This window comes from Camponotus floridanus, unplaced genomic scaffold (genome assembly GCF_003227725.1).
Source record: "Camponotus floridanus strain SB8 unplaced genomic scaffold, Cflo_v7.5 scaffold74, whole genome shotgun sequence".
In the NCBI taxonomy this organism is placed as follows: domain Eukaryota; kingdom Metazoa; phylum Arthropoda; class Insecta; order Hymenoptera; family Formicidae; genus Camponotus; species Camponotus floridanus.
The window spans coordinates 281,157-295,768 of NW_020229843.1; the positions used below are offsets into that span (position 1 = coordinate 281,157).

General features: G+C 39.2%; 1 protein-coding gene and 1 long non-coding RNA gene across 2 annotated transcripts; one reads left to right on the forward strand and one right to left on the reverse strand.

Moving 5' to 3' along the window:
• Positions 1–971: 971 nt before the first annotated feature.
• On the reverse strand, positions 972–3,258 carry LOC105256208. The gene is made up of 2 exons (XR_889575.3): positions 2,821–3,258; positions 972–1,069 (listed from the first exon to the last, which is right to left on the reverse strand). It is a non-coding gene; the product is annotated as an uncharacterized LOC105256208 (long non-coding RNA).
• Positions 3,259–12,711: 9,453 nt separating this feature from the next.
• On the forward strand, positions 12,712–14,339 carry LOC105256207 (translin). The gene is made up of 5 exons (XM_011265938.3): positions 12,712–12,891; positions 13,308–13,413; positions 13,489–13,704; positions 13,786–13,865; positions 13,939–14,339. The coding sequence occupies exons 1-5, from the start codon at positions 12,820–12,822 to the stop codon at positions 14,176–14,178; spliced, it is 714 nt and encodes a 237-aa protein (XP_011264240.1). The 5' UTR covers positions 12,712–12,819; the 3' UTR covers positions 14,179–14,339.
• Positions 14,340–14,612: the final 273 nt, after the last annotated feature.

Here is a 14,612-nt window from a genome sequence, read left to right on the forward strand (position 1 = left end):
TGATCTCGACGTATTTTTCTTACGATAAGAGTCGCGAGTTGTAACGGTATTTAAATAAGATTAAGCTGCGAAATGTACGTATTGGATTAATGAGAATTTTATTGAGTCTATAAACGTCTTTATTCTACTCCATACAATATTCCGCGATTAATCCTGCATCTAAGCTTTTAAAATATATTTTTTTCAGCATGCGCTATTAATGAAAAACTTTAGTCAATATTTTTTGATTAAAAACTATCGATGAATCTCGATAAATGGAAAATTGAAGAGTGCATTCGTTTGTAAATTGTAGAAATCGTAAAATTATTTAATTTCATTAGTAAGTAATTTGCTGATTAATTTTACATTTATTTACTTATTTTTTACGAATAATAATAATCAACAGATAAAAATCGTTTCCACTTGTTCTGCAGTAGCTAATGCAGAAAATTCACTTGTCAATTATCGATAAAAAAGCAATCTTTGGATCCGACCATTTAATCGAAAAGAGCCATCTATCGATATACATATAGTCCTAAAAGAATCCATAATTCTATATATGCGGAATATTATTCTGGATAATATTTTTAACAGCTGTTCACGTTATTTGACACGTATGTACTTATATACATTTATGATTCTTAGCTTCAGAGATATCAATACAAATTTCCTTCATATAATCTGCACTATTTCATATCATGTACGCGCGAACTTCTCGAACGTATAAAAAAAAAATGTCAAAATTCCTGAGGAATATATCTCGGCGCGCGCAACGTCCTTTAGATGGTTCTCACAGATTGTTAACCTTGAGCTTGACCTTGGGCGTGCCCTGTTCTTTCCCCTCCTTGCGGCTGGCGCCGCGGATCATGTACCCAGAGATGATCCATGTCGAACGAGTCCTGACCTAACCTATTCTAGGCTATGTCTCTGTCCTCTCATACAGACAAAGCCTAGGAGAGGCTAAACCAAGTTACTCGGTTCTCCTTCTGATCTTTTTTTTTTTTGTCGTCTTCGTCTGGTCCGTACTTTTTACAGCCTTCTTCCCACGGTAATTCCCACTCGCCTTCACGATATCGCCGTGATGTGGTATCTGGATTCATTAAAATGTTGCTCGAGTATAACGATAATCTTAATTGAGAGCTAATTGTACAAGTTTTTAACATAAGTGCAGGACTTTCTTATGTAGTTTTATATCTCAATCTATGATTATACCACTACTTAACATTGTATGATTAATTTTGATATTAAAAATCTCATTTCTCGAGTCACGAAACATCATCGACTGAAGGCTTTGAGGCTTTCAAAATTAATCAGAATTTTGAGGAAGGTTAACGGGAAGAACTTGTCCTACGAAAATTTATTATGTATTTTCTTCCTCTTTTTTTATATATACACATTATCTCTTCAATATCCAGATTATTAAAATTATGTACATACATTAAAAATAACTTCAAATTCATGAAAATGATGTAGTATCAGATAACAAAGAATTTCAAATAAAATAGGCAAAAAATATAGCTAGATTTAATATTTAACAAGCATGAAAGTTGAAGAAAATCTTTTTTTCATACTCATTACAAATATGAATTGCAAAAAATATTTTAAATTAATACATATGGCATTTTTTACCTACTTGCTTATACATTTTATAAATTATCGATAACGTGTGTATATAATTTAACATTGCTAAATTTTGTAAGAATGAAGGAATTTAATAAGCGCAAAATATTCTGGATGAAAGAAAGAGATAGAAGAGACGTCGCACTCTTTAACAGTTTTATCGCGTATAAATGTTTTTTGCGAGGAGTTATTTTTGCGGAGGTGGTCCAACCGACCGGTACAATGAAAGCGTGTCACGCCTAAAAATACGCGGAGCACGCAGGTAGACGTGAAAAGGTCGTAGGTACCCGGGACGGAATACCAAAAGAAGAAAAAAAAAAAGAAACACGGCAAGAGGGAATTGTACAAGAGGCGGTGATTTGGTATTCAAATCACCGGGCGGGCGCACGCCCGTCTCTCCTCTTCTCTTTCCCTCTCTTTTACGGAGTATCTTTCTCTTAGTCTCTTGATGTCTTCCTAGATGCAATAAAATATGTACAAAAGCAAGATGCAGAGATAAGTTGAGTATAATTGGAGATAAGTTGAATATAATTGGTGCAATAATCGGAAGCGAAATATGTCTACTGACAGATGCAAAGTATAAAAGTATTTTACTTTTTTATTAGTCTGCTTTATTTTTTACTGTCTCTCTCTTTTATTCTTTCTTTAGTCTTTTTTATAATTCTCCTTCGCGTTACCGTGTTCTTGAAAATCTCTCGGATAAGAGAATCCGCACGCTTTCGAAAGCTGCTGGCGTTATATAAACGTTCGATGTATCCTCGGTTATAAGTGCGTGCAAGGTCTCTTCTCTGCTACGATGATTCCTTGATTATGAATCGGTATGTGTGTATTGTACATCGAAACGCCAATTTATAACTTGAAAGTAGGAGAAAAGAAATCGTGTTACGCGCGCACCGAAACTTCCTATTCTGTTTAACTCTACATCTCATTACCAAATATAATCGAGAGCAATGCTTGAAGTCGAAGAGCGAAATTCGCGAGAGACAGATACAAAACATCGATGAAAAAAAAAATCGCGCGAATAACACACGTGAAGACGATAACAAATATATCACTCTTGAGATCGTCGCGAGCCGCACAGACGGGTCGTTTAATTTCTCGTACTCGTGCGTGATTTCACTATTTCGTTATCGGGACACTGCGGTTACGATCGCATTCGTTGATGACGAAAGTCCGCTGCACTTATGTGGCAATTTCTTGTAAATACACATATATACACACACTCTCTCTCTCTTGCTTTGTAGAAAACGCAGTGGGACGTAAAGATGAGAATCGCGCGAACGCGCGCTCGATCCATGTCGGAGACTCGACTCTGAGAGATTTCGATGCCCGCACGTGCGATATCTCTCCGTTCGTCTCCGGTATCACCGGGTGACGGGTATGATTACGTAAACGGAAGCAGGCTGGACTGATTGAGAAACGTGTGGAAAATCGAACGACGAACGGCGACTGAAAAGGAGGAAGGAATTACGAGAGAGAAGGAAATCGTTACGAAAGCTTACTGTTTTTCGCCGCGTTTCGTGACGACGAGGGTTCTTGCTGTGTCGTAATTAACACTCCCGGCGCGACGACGATTCGGAAAAAGCGTCGCGCGACGACGACGAGGCGCGATTACCAGCCGATCGCTCGCGATCGATCCCCCACCGTGGACGTAGTCTCGCAGACGTCCTTGCGAAATCCGCCTCGCGACGATCCGCCTCTCGGAGGCGGCGATTTCGCTCGCGTCTCTTCCTTTTTTTCACAGCGTTCGTCGGTTAATCGGCGCCGCCTTCTCGATTCCCATCGCGCGCGATTAATCTCGCGTGTCCGTCTCCGACTTGATCGCACTCGCTCGGGCGTCAACGTGACGTGTACGTCAACCGCGCGCGCAAGGTTCTCCAATTGTCACGTGTACCGCGCGCGAGGTTCTCCGTATCAGTCGTAGTACGTGGCATGCGTGTCGGACGACTAAACGGAATGCCTCGACGATGAGACGACGACGATGACACGCACGGTATGCGCGACCCATCGGCGAGCCTGGCACCCACTAACCGCTAACCGGTGAACTAACCGCGGGTGGCTAAGGTGCGCGGCTCGTTCGCTCGCTCGCTCGCTCACTCGCGATGATAATGTATGTATCTATGTGCGTAAGCCACGTGAGAGAACGGCGGGCAGCAGCATCTTTCGACGGCCGTTCGTAGAGGGAACGAAGAGAGGGAGAGGGAAAGGGAAAGAGCGAGAGGGGAAGTCGTATACTTCGCCCATAAGAGAGAGCCGGTCTCCTTCTTTCTCTTTCTCTCGTTCTCTTTCCTTCATTATACGCACACACACACACACACATACATCTCGTCCCTCAGTCTCGTCACGGATTCGTGGAGAGATCGGACCCTCTTCGTGGCTTTCGGTCGCTCTTTTGGCCGACTTCTCTCGCGGAATTAATCGAAACGCACACACATACGCACGCGTACGTGCACATACATTATAGCGAGAAAGATACGAAGCGGAATAACTCGACGCGTATAACCGCAACTCTTTTTCCTCTACAAATTGTTCGAGCTGTTGTAACGTGTCGTGAGAGAAGACAAGAAGCCGAGGCAAGAAACGCGAGTATCGAACGACTTTAATATACCAGGCGATCGCTTTCGGGAGACAGAGAGAGAGAGAGAGAGAGAGAGAGAGAGAGGGAGAGAGAAAGAGAAAGACAAGTTGTCTTCTTTTATCCTTTTCATGAATAAAAGATTGAGATTGATATTCAATATCTGCGCGAATAAATTTTTACACTTTGTACGTTAAATGTAGATATGTGGACCGAAACTGACTCCATCTTCTCTTTTCTAAAAGATTTGATAGCCGTGTCTACTTTCTATTTATTCAATCTAATCTGTTAGCAACGATAATTTGATAAATTTCATCCGTCCTGTCTATGTATCTTGTTTTCGTCTTTTGCTTTTAAAAATCTTCATTTTCAATTCTCCATTTGTAGCGAGACGTAAAATGATTCTTCGTGATGTCAATCGAGGTTTTCCTTTCTCGGGCGACGTGATTTTAATGTACCTCAAGAGACAATTAACGCGGCTGGCTCTTTTTATTCGCCACCCTGTAGAATCACGCCGTGTTCTCACTCGCGTGGCATATCTTTCATCGACGAGGTCCGATGAAGGTCGCGCGAACTAACGCGAAAGAAAGCCTCTCCTACCCGAAACCATGGTATAGAGTTTAATGCACACGTTTGGGCCCCATTCACGGTGCACGCGTCCTTTCGGAATTCACGAGAGCGCGGCGAGTCCGTAATTTGTAAGGTTTAATCTTACATTAGACAAGACCGTGCGCGCGCGATTAAAGAGCGCTGAAACCCTGTAAATTATGGGCATCATAATTTGGAAATATGGCGCCGGATAATTTGTATACACGATACATCCTTTTAAATGCTCGTTTAAACGAATTAAATTTACGGAGCTCGGAATTTTACGGTGTTACACTCGAATATCATATCGATATCGTGGATCTTTAAAAAATATTCGGTTCGTTAAAGCTGTTTAATATTTTGTTTACAGATACCGACGATATTCAACATCGGCATGATCGTAAAAAGCTACCGCCCGGAGGCTGCGTCCCATTTATGGTTAAGGCAGTCCCGCGCAAATAAGCGCGACCTTCCTCGCAGAAAGAAGTACGGCATGCGTTAGTTTTCGGCACCGGCCCGAATTCCGTTTGTCGCCTTTTTTGCGAATCGATGCACACCCACGTCTTTATATCCGCTGACTGAGAAGATACTGTAAAGTATAAGTATATATTTTTATATCTTTATTTTTACAAAATGCCCTTCTTATAGATCCACTAAATTCGTGATCGGATCAATCTATTGATACAATTAATCCGATATCGCGTTCATCAATTAAATTAAATTATTATAATTTCATTTTGATAGCCGTGTATATATCGCAGTTGCATTTCCTTAGAAATTGCGATATTTAGGAGAGATTTATTTTCTCTCTTTCTGCATTCAATGACGCGAATGCATGAAATAAAATCATACATGATATGACATATTTTAAAAAAATGCAGGCATTATTCGAACTTCAAGCAAAAAAATGTGACAAAGATTCTCAGTTAATTATCTTCTAAAAATACTTGTCAGTGCGCTACACATCTGTTGTGTTTATTAGAGTTTAATATATTTCCGATCAGCCGCTGATCGGAAATGAATCTAGGCGCCAAGGCTTGGTTGAAGACCACCAAGGCCGCCCAAATTTCTTTTTTTCTCTCTCTTTGACCGAATGTAGGTGTTCGATCTTCCGAGAATCGGACGATTTCGTCTGCGCGAAGTCCATCGATGGACAAGACGCGAGAACCGGCGGCGTTAATTAACGTCGGTCGAGCGCGCAGGAATATATATAGGCAGATTTTATCGTCGACCATTATGGCTTAGAATACGACAGAGTCCGACTACGGCAATACGCAACGACTCCATTAACGGGCAGACCAATCCGCAACGACGCGACTCCCCGCGTTCGGGATTCGTTAAAACGCAAGTCAGAGAAAAACATCTCGACGCGAGATATTTATCTCTCCTGTTTTTTTTTCTTATACTTTCCGCGGGTTTTTATTTTGCCGGCGACGCGGATGAAGATGGCGGATACTACGATAATTTATTAACTAGTCCGGCGAGTGTCGGTTTCCCCCGGACCTGTTGGTGGAGTCGACACCGGCTGGTTACACGTCAGACGAAATCGCGACGAAATGCGAAAGCGTCTCCGCTCGAGCGAAAAACTGTCGAGCGTCTCTTCTCGCGTGTCTCGTTTCGTACATTGTTGCGCGCGATTTAATTTACCTAATCGAGGTTGATAACCGATATCATTCGCGCATCTCGCGCGAGGCGTTTTACATATGCAAATGCGACGAAGCGTGCACGAGAGCTACTCGGAGGTCTCTCACCGGAATTCAAATTCAACGCGACCTCGCGTACACGTTCGAGAGGGGAAACGGCAAATAATGATCGTAATAACGTCTCGTCAGCGACAGCGTAAGGTTCGTACGGTAAAGAGCAAAGTTCAGCGTTCCTTTGCCGTTTTACCTCTCGAAGCGGCGATCTCTGCGGGTATAGCTTTGATAAGCTTTATGAATATGTATGCCGTATTAAAGATGCCGATCGTTTCGTCCATGATCGTAAAAATTAACGATTATCTCATTGGAAAGCGATTTAAAAGTAGAAAAAAATGTTATAACGTGTACGAATGCGGAAAATATTCTCCTCTTCATTTTCAAAATACGTCACGAGCGGCTGTCTTTCATTCTGAGAGAATTATTTTTCAAAAGGATCTTACTCTTCATTACTCAACATGTACGTATGTCACGAGAGCGACCGGCGAGCTAAGGTCAGCTTAAGGTTCTTAGCAAGGCAATTTAGCGTGCAGTATCCATAATGCATCAACAAGTTTTTATCATTCGCTCTCTGAGATTCGTATCTCGCAGTGCGTTTTGCATACGCGACGAATTCACCTGGTGCACGAGAAGGATGCGCGGTGAGAAAACTGCCGGCGAATATATACATCTCGTTGACAAACGACGCATCGAGCGCAATCTCACGTAATGGAATGCATAAAATTCATAATTACATAGCCTGGACGTTTATGCGCTATACTTAAGCTTTTATATAACTATGTGTACGATGTGGACTTTAACAGTCAATCGAGACGCACATGTGTTGCGTGAAACAAACGCATAAACGTTTTTCGATCGATGGGAGACACGCTCGCGATATTTGATCCGCATTTTTTTAAAAAAAAAGAGAAAGGCTGATTAAAATTACTTCATCTTACTAGTTATTTATCTAATTACTCATCTTTGACAAGAATACACACGTCGTAAAGCTACGAAATATGAATCTTCGATATCTAACCGATTGACTGTTCATTTTAATTAACAATTTAATACTCATTTTCTGCCATGTATGGATATGATATGTGATTAAGAAGAACGTTGGACAATAATGAGCACGAGCGTACAATTTTGGAGTCGATTCGTTCGGATATATCTTCGCGGATTTCTTCACAAATCGCGTTCGTGGCCCTTAATGGTCCGATATTAAGCCGGCAACGATTCGCAATCAGCGAGCAGGAAATTCTCAAGTCGTGACATAAAAAAAAGACATAACGCCCGAAGGCGTTTTTTCAACGCGGCGCCATCAATACAGAACTGAGAAACATTTAGTTGCGGAATGAACGCGTCCCATCTTCTCCGCGTGTCTTCCACCTACTTCGATCTTTTACACTAAGTCCACACCAACGAGCGAACTTGTATATCGAATCTGGAGATTAAATTTTATTAATTTATAAAGAAATTAAACTTTATTAATTTATAGCTTAATGATCTCTATATATTTAATATCAATAGTAATATTATTATTAAAAGCACATTTTAAAACAATTTTTTTATTAATAAAAAAAATATTAATAAAACTATTAATAAAACATATATATTTTATATTTTTACATTTGAGAACAAAATTTGCAGGATAATAATATAAAAAGACTTGTGTTAATCCATTCTCAACAAACAAATCGTTGAGTTTAAAGGCTAGTTGTTACAGTTTCATACGTGAATGAGATCATAGTTTGTAAATGCATTTACATTTAAATGAGTAACGCTTGTGGTTTCCGGTGTGGATTCAGTCTTAGGACGAGCGTACCTACATTCTCGGCTATCTACGATTTTAATTACAAGCACAGTCCTCTTCTCTAGAAGCTAGAGAGAGAAAGAGCTTTTCAGAGCCGCTTTGTGCGCGAACATCGTGTGGACGAACAATTATCATTTCGTCTCGATCTACATTGTTTCTTTCAGAGGCGAGTCGAGCGATTAAATCTTGATTAAAGTGACGCGAATCTAGGCGAGGGTAAATTGGCGAGCGAATTTGCGCGAATATAATGGATACCCCGTTAGTTAAACCGTACTTTGAGTAATCGCAGCAATCTAAACGCACTGTTGAGCAAACGCCCGGCATCAGCTTGACGTGTACCAGCTTCGAGCTGTCCACGAGCTACCGGACAAGATCTATCGGCGTTTTTCACGGTATATGTTTTTCGATGAAGGAAATTAATAGACGCGCGCGCGACGCGTTAACGATGTAGCAAGACTCGTTTATCTCCCATGCAATTTTTCGCGATAGATGAGCATCCCGTGAATCTCATTCCCGAGTCCTCTCCTTGGCATGAGAACGAGGTATTCGAATAAAATCGAAACGAGCCTGTTCGAGGCGATTAAAATACGCGCGATTAATATTGTAATATTTTTCTGCCTCTCGCACAATTTCGTCGTCGACGCTTTAGTTACATGACTTTATTTTTAGATTTTGATAAAAAAGCGAGTTACATTTTTTCGCATTGCATCTGGAGGGAAAATAGAAAAAGACAATAGAGAGAAAAATAGAGAAGAACAACAGTGAGAAATAGAGGAGAACTTAAAGAAGTAGAGCTGATACATTGGGAGATGCATGTATAAATGTATAAATGATCGAAAATGTGTTTGAGGAGCTCACACACATTTTCGATCATTTATACATTTATACATGCATCTCCCAATGTATCAGCTCTACTTCTTTAAGTTCTCCTCTATTTCTCACTGTTGTTCTTCTCTATTTTTCTCTCTACTGTCTTTTTCTATTTTCCCTCCAGATGCAATGCGAAAAAATGTAACTCGCTTTTTTATCAAAATCTAAAAATAAAGTCATGTAACTAAAGCGTCGACGACGAAGTTGTGCGAGAGGCAGAAAAATATTACAATATTAATCGCGCGTATTTTAATCGCCTCGAACAGGCTCGTTTCGATTTTATTCGAATACCTCGTTGCTGCACAAACATTGTTGTGAAGTAATAATAATCGAGCCCGATATTTAATAATCTCACCACATTCCACGGCTTTCATCATGAGAAAAAGGAGAGAGAGAAAGAGAGAGAAATTGAGATGTGAGAAAATATATGTTTCTACAATTATAAATCCGAAGCCATTGGCATTTAATTGGTATTTACTCGAGTCTACTACGTATGCTGATGACCCTGACATTTACGCCGCTGCAGTTTGCATGTGTTACGCATGTACTCGTTCACGTTAAGCAACGTTCACATCACGGATGTGCATCACCTTAACGAGTCGATGCACGTAGACGTGGTTTCGAGATTTCGCCAGATACCTACGTAAACTTGTAACCTCCAATTTATAATATTCTCTCAGAATATAATTAAGCGCGCGTAAGCCGCGTAAATGTATATGTGATTATTAAATCTTTATAATTATATATAGAAAAAAAGTGAAATATACAATGTATATAATTACTCTGATTTTAAATCAGATAAAAATTAATATAATCTCAAATGATTATGTTTTATACATTTGAATGATAATAAAGTCTTGTATGCGTTGCTCGACTGAGTTCTCAAAGAAAATGTGTGTACCTTTTATTTTTCATACTATCGGCTTGAATATATCCGTTTCCATATTTATGCGAGTACATATGATGAATTGCTTTGCACGCGCGTTGAGCTTATGTTAATTTGTGCAAACCTGTTTAAAGCGCAAACACTGAATTGTAAAACGCTTCCGCCATCGCGTTGCTACTATCTCGATGTACGCATTTCGCTTGTTTGTCCGTGATTCGAAAGCAATGCGGCGAAAGTGATTACAAAATATTGGAATTATTTATAGATCGCTTGGCAGGCGAGAATTTCAATCCTGCTGGTTATCTAAAATCTTCGTTTCACTCTATAATTCTCCTACATGCTTTTCCCAGTAATCACTTTGATCGTAAAGTTATACGTTAAATAATTCAATCTGAATCTTCGCTTAACCATATTATTAGATTCCGCAGTGATTTCGTTGCGGGGGACGATCAAATCCTTAAATTACATCGTTACGTAATATTATAGCAGTTGCGTGAAATTAACGGGCGAACATCGTTTCTCGACGCCAATCAACCGAATCATAATTTCGTTCCCTGGAAATGTTACTTTTCTTCAAGCGGGATTTTCTCTTTTCCAGGGAATTGCAATTTCGCAATTGTTGCACGCGAGGTGTTGCTCATGCGAATCGCGCGAGTCGTTGTTAACTGCGGGAACGCCTCGGGGGCCGCAGAGGACGAGAGGTTCCTTTACGTCGTCGGTGGGACCCGCGTACGTATGTACGGCCGCGTTATTTTCTCGCCGAGATAAGATCGGCGCCGCTAAAAATAGCGCACGCACACCATCGGACGATACCTCGACGAGCGAGAGCACTCCCGAGGTTACCAAAAATTTACGATAACCTGCCCTAGCAAAATTTTATTGAGATTGACGTCTCCCAAGGAGTAGGAATGCGAAGCTTAACGGTGCCCTCCCTGTGGCCCTATCGCCTTCTCCCCCTCCCTCCTCCTCCTCTTTCTCCTTCATGACGAGCTTCGTTTGCGTACGTACGTACTTATACATATATGCGGGCTGTTGACCGCTTTACATAACAAGAAAAGATACCGCAAGCTTTCACGAATGTTATCGGCATCGTTATATCGCGCTGCGCAAACTTTTTTTCAGCGCTGGACGAAACTTGCCATCTTTTTATCAACAGGACTCTGCGTATGTGCGATGTAAAACGCGATGCGCCGAGATTCGCGCAACGAAGTTATCGAAAATGAAGTATGGCATAAAAAGAGTCTCCGTACAAGGCCGTCGCAAGGCCGAGTCTCTCTTCGTCGTTTCTATCGGGTAATTTGCAAAACGGAGTTCCCGCAGCGCGTAACGAGAGCGTCAATTACGCGGTAATTTCGCGACAACGATTCCCACTTAGCGTAAAGCTCCGAAACTAACTCCATTATTAGTCGAGATTAACAGAATTATCTTCATCTGGGATTAAATTCGAATATATTTCCGTCGAGATTAATATTCATGCTTCGGAGAGTATTTTAGCGTGAAAAATACCATCTCGGCCACTTGTATCGATAAAAATAAGTTTCCTCTCTCTTTTCGCGGATGAAGACGTCTACTTCCTCGGTATCGATCGATCGGCGAATTCCTCGAGATATACTCGGAGCGCGAGCGCGCACGTTGGCTGGACGTGGGCGCGGAGATTTTTCCATAAAACGAGTCCCCCTCGCTCGGATGTTGTTCGACCGCGGTTCGTATCGGGATCAATGACACGCCCGCGGATTCTCCTCCCCCTTCGGGGGGATGTATCCTCCGCGACCCGTGCGCGAAGCTGCGCCGGGTGGCGTGTGTATGCAGAATTCCAAGCCGCCGCTGTGTCGTCGCTTTCCTTCCTTCGACTTCGCGCGCGCACGCAGCAGGACCTACTGGTTTCTATTTATACACCTTGAGCGCGCCGCGAGACCTTGCGAGCGAACGCGCCTCTCACGCCGACTCAAATTTGCTATATATTATGTCGCATCCTTTAATAAATTTCGAGAGACGCAAAGTTGGAAGAGAGGGCTTCAAAATTCAATTATTTATATCTCTTTTATTGTAAAATAATTCGTTGGCATATAAGCATTGTAATACATGAGGAAAAATTATATATTTTTTAAAGAAGAGATATATTTATTTATTTATTTTTTGAGAATATAAATAAGCGTGTATGAAAATTATCGTATTTTTTTTAATATTATGAAGAAACGATGTGCAAGCGATGAGCTGTCAGAGATTAATTGCGCGGACGCTTATCAATCAAATTATTTATACAATCAAAAGTGCGATTCAAAGATTTCTGACATCATAATGTTGTGCATACACATGTAAATCGTTTTAATATTCATTTATTTCATACTGCGTGCTTGAATAATAATTCGCTGAAATAAAAAAGACAGCTTAATATTATTATTTTCATAACTAATTTTATGTAAATTATATTTAAATTTATTTTAATCTTAAATTTATGCGCGTAAACTTTTTTAACGCGGCAGATAAATATGATGTCTTTATATTTACTTATACACAAAAAATACGAATATAAAAAATTTTTTGGATCCCTTAAATATCGTTTATCTCTTGAAAAATTTTTTTCATTTTTAGGTGAGTGGAAGAGGGATTATCTCTCGAGAATTCTGAAATTATACGACAGCGTCATCTATGATATATTCAGCGAATTACTATGCGACTGGCGCTCGAACCGTCAAAAACGGGATTGACCTTACCGACAGAATTGATCGGTGCATGATTTACACGCAAATCCAGTGTCACGCGGTAACAATTATTCCTCGGGAACGGGAACGGGAACGGGATAGACACAATGTCTACGAGAATAACGGACATTTTTAATTCCTTCCAGGATTATCTAAACAACGAACAAGAAATACGCGAGGTGCGTATTAATATTCTTGACAACGATCGTGAGTCTTGATGGAGGTTATGTTAAAGTCGTTGAACCACCTGCGACACTCGCCCTTCCAATTTCTGACAGATAACTCATAAAAATGTCGCACGAGTGCAAATATAAAGTCGCGAATATAAAATGTTACGTGGTATCCTTTGCACGGAGAATCTCTTCTCAGATTCTTACGTGAATATGTGGATTAATGTGTGTTTACATACGAAAATGTCATTGACCCTTCTGATGTTCAGAGTTAAATTTTTTTCATCTTGCAAATTTGTGAAGATCCAAATCTTTTTGCTAACGAAGACGCACAGAAATTTGTTACTGTCTTTTTATTATTGATTTATTTAAAATTAAAGTCTAAGAAGTGTAGACAAAAATTTATAAATTATTTCTTCTTACAGCAAATTCGTGTTATTGTCAAGGATATTGAGAAGAGCGCCAGAGACATTTTGATGATATTACAAAATATTCACAATACAGTATATGATGCGGTAAACGAGAATATAAGTACGTTTTTAGTAGTATATTTTTTTTTAACTTTTCTTCCAGATCATTATACATGATATTTATTTTAATTTACAGTTGTAGCAGAATATTGTACAAAGGCAAGAGAAATATTTGGCGAAGTGAGAATACAATATGCAAATCTCGCTAAAGTAGTACCAAATAATCAGTATTATCGTTATCATGATCAATGGCGCTTTGTTACTCAGAGACTATGCTTTTTAGTTGCTCTAGTTATATATTTAGAAATTAAAGTTTTGGTTACCAAAGATACAGTCGCAGAAATATTAGGAGGTATGTGAATAAAATATATTTATTTTCACATATTACACATATAATTGTAATACTTAAGAATAATTCTCATTCTATTTGCAGTAAAGGATAACAGGGAAGAAGGTTTTCATTTAGATTTAGAAGATTTCTTGTTGGGCCTACTTCAATTATCTTCAGAATTGGTATTTTTTGTATTATCTAATATGATATTGTAGTATCTAATATGATAATTTTATAATACTTCATTCTTTTTAGAGTCGTTTTGCTGTAAATAGTGTCACCAATGGTGATTACGATCGGCCAATAGAAATTGCAAGATTCGTCAATGAATTAAATGCTGGCTTTCGACTATTAAACTTAAAAAATGATATGTTGCGGAAACGTTTCGACGCCCTTAAATATGATGTAAAAAAAATCGAAGAGGTAGTGTACGACTTGTGTATCCGCGGTTTAAAACCCTCTCCTCGGCCTACTGAAGAAACACCGACTGTATAAATCTTTTTTTATATTTTTTTGCAATCTTTTACATTAATATACCTCCATATACATAAGAGTACAATGAGCATAATGAGCATAATGAGTACAATGAGTCGTGCAAAAACATGGTGAGTTCATATAATATATAGCAAAAATTTATATATATTTTTTGTTTAGTTTCTCCACTTTAGATTTTCAAAATTTGATAAATTACTGATGTCATTGGATTATTTACAATTTTAATAAGAAGTACAAAAATATAGTTCTCTTTTGACATTTTATATTTAAGTAAAACTTAAAATTTAATATATTTTTTTATTATTAGATAAATTTATATAATATATTTATACAATATAAGTATTCTATATAACTTGTTGCTTGAATTTTTTTATGATGTATTTATCGTATCATGTAATATTATATTTAATATAAAGTTTTTATTTAGAAATCAA

Coding starts and splice junctions, on each gene's coding strand:
- LOC105256207 (XM_011265938.3), top strand. CDS start 12,820: ATGTCTACGAGAATAACGGACATTTTTAATTCCTTCCAGGATTATCTA. Junction 12,892..13,307: donor ACGAACAAGAAATACGCGAG/GTGCGTATTAAT, acceptor TTCTTCTTACAG/CAAATTCGTGTTATTGTCAA. Junction 13,414..13,488: donor TGCGGTAAACGAGAATATAA/GTACGTTTTTAG, acceptor TTTAATTTACAG/TTGTAGCAGAATATTGTACA.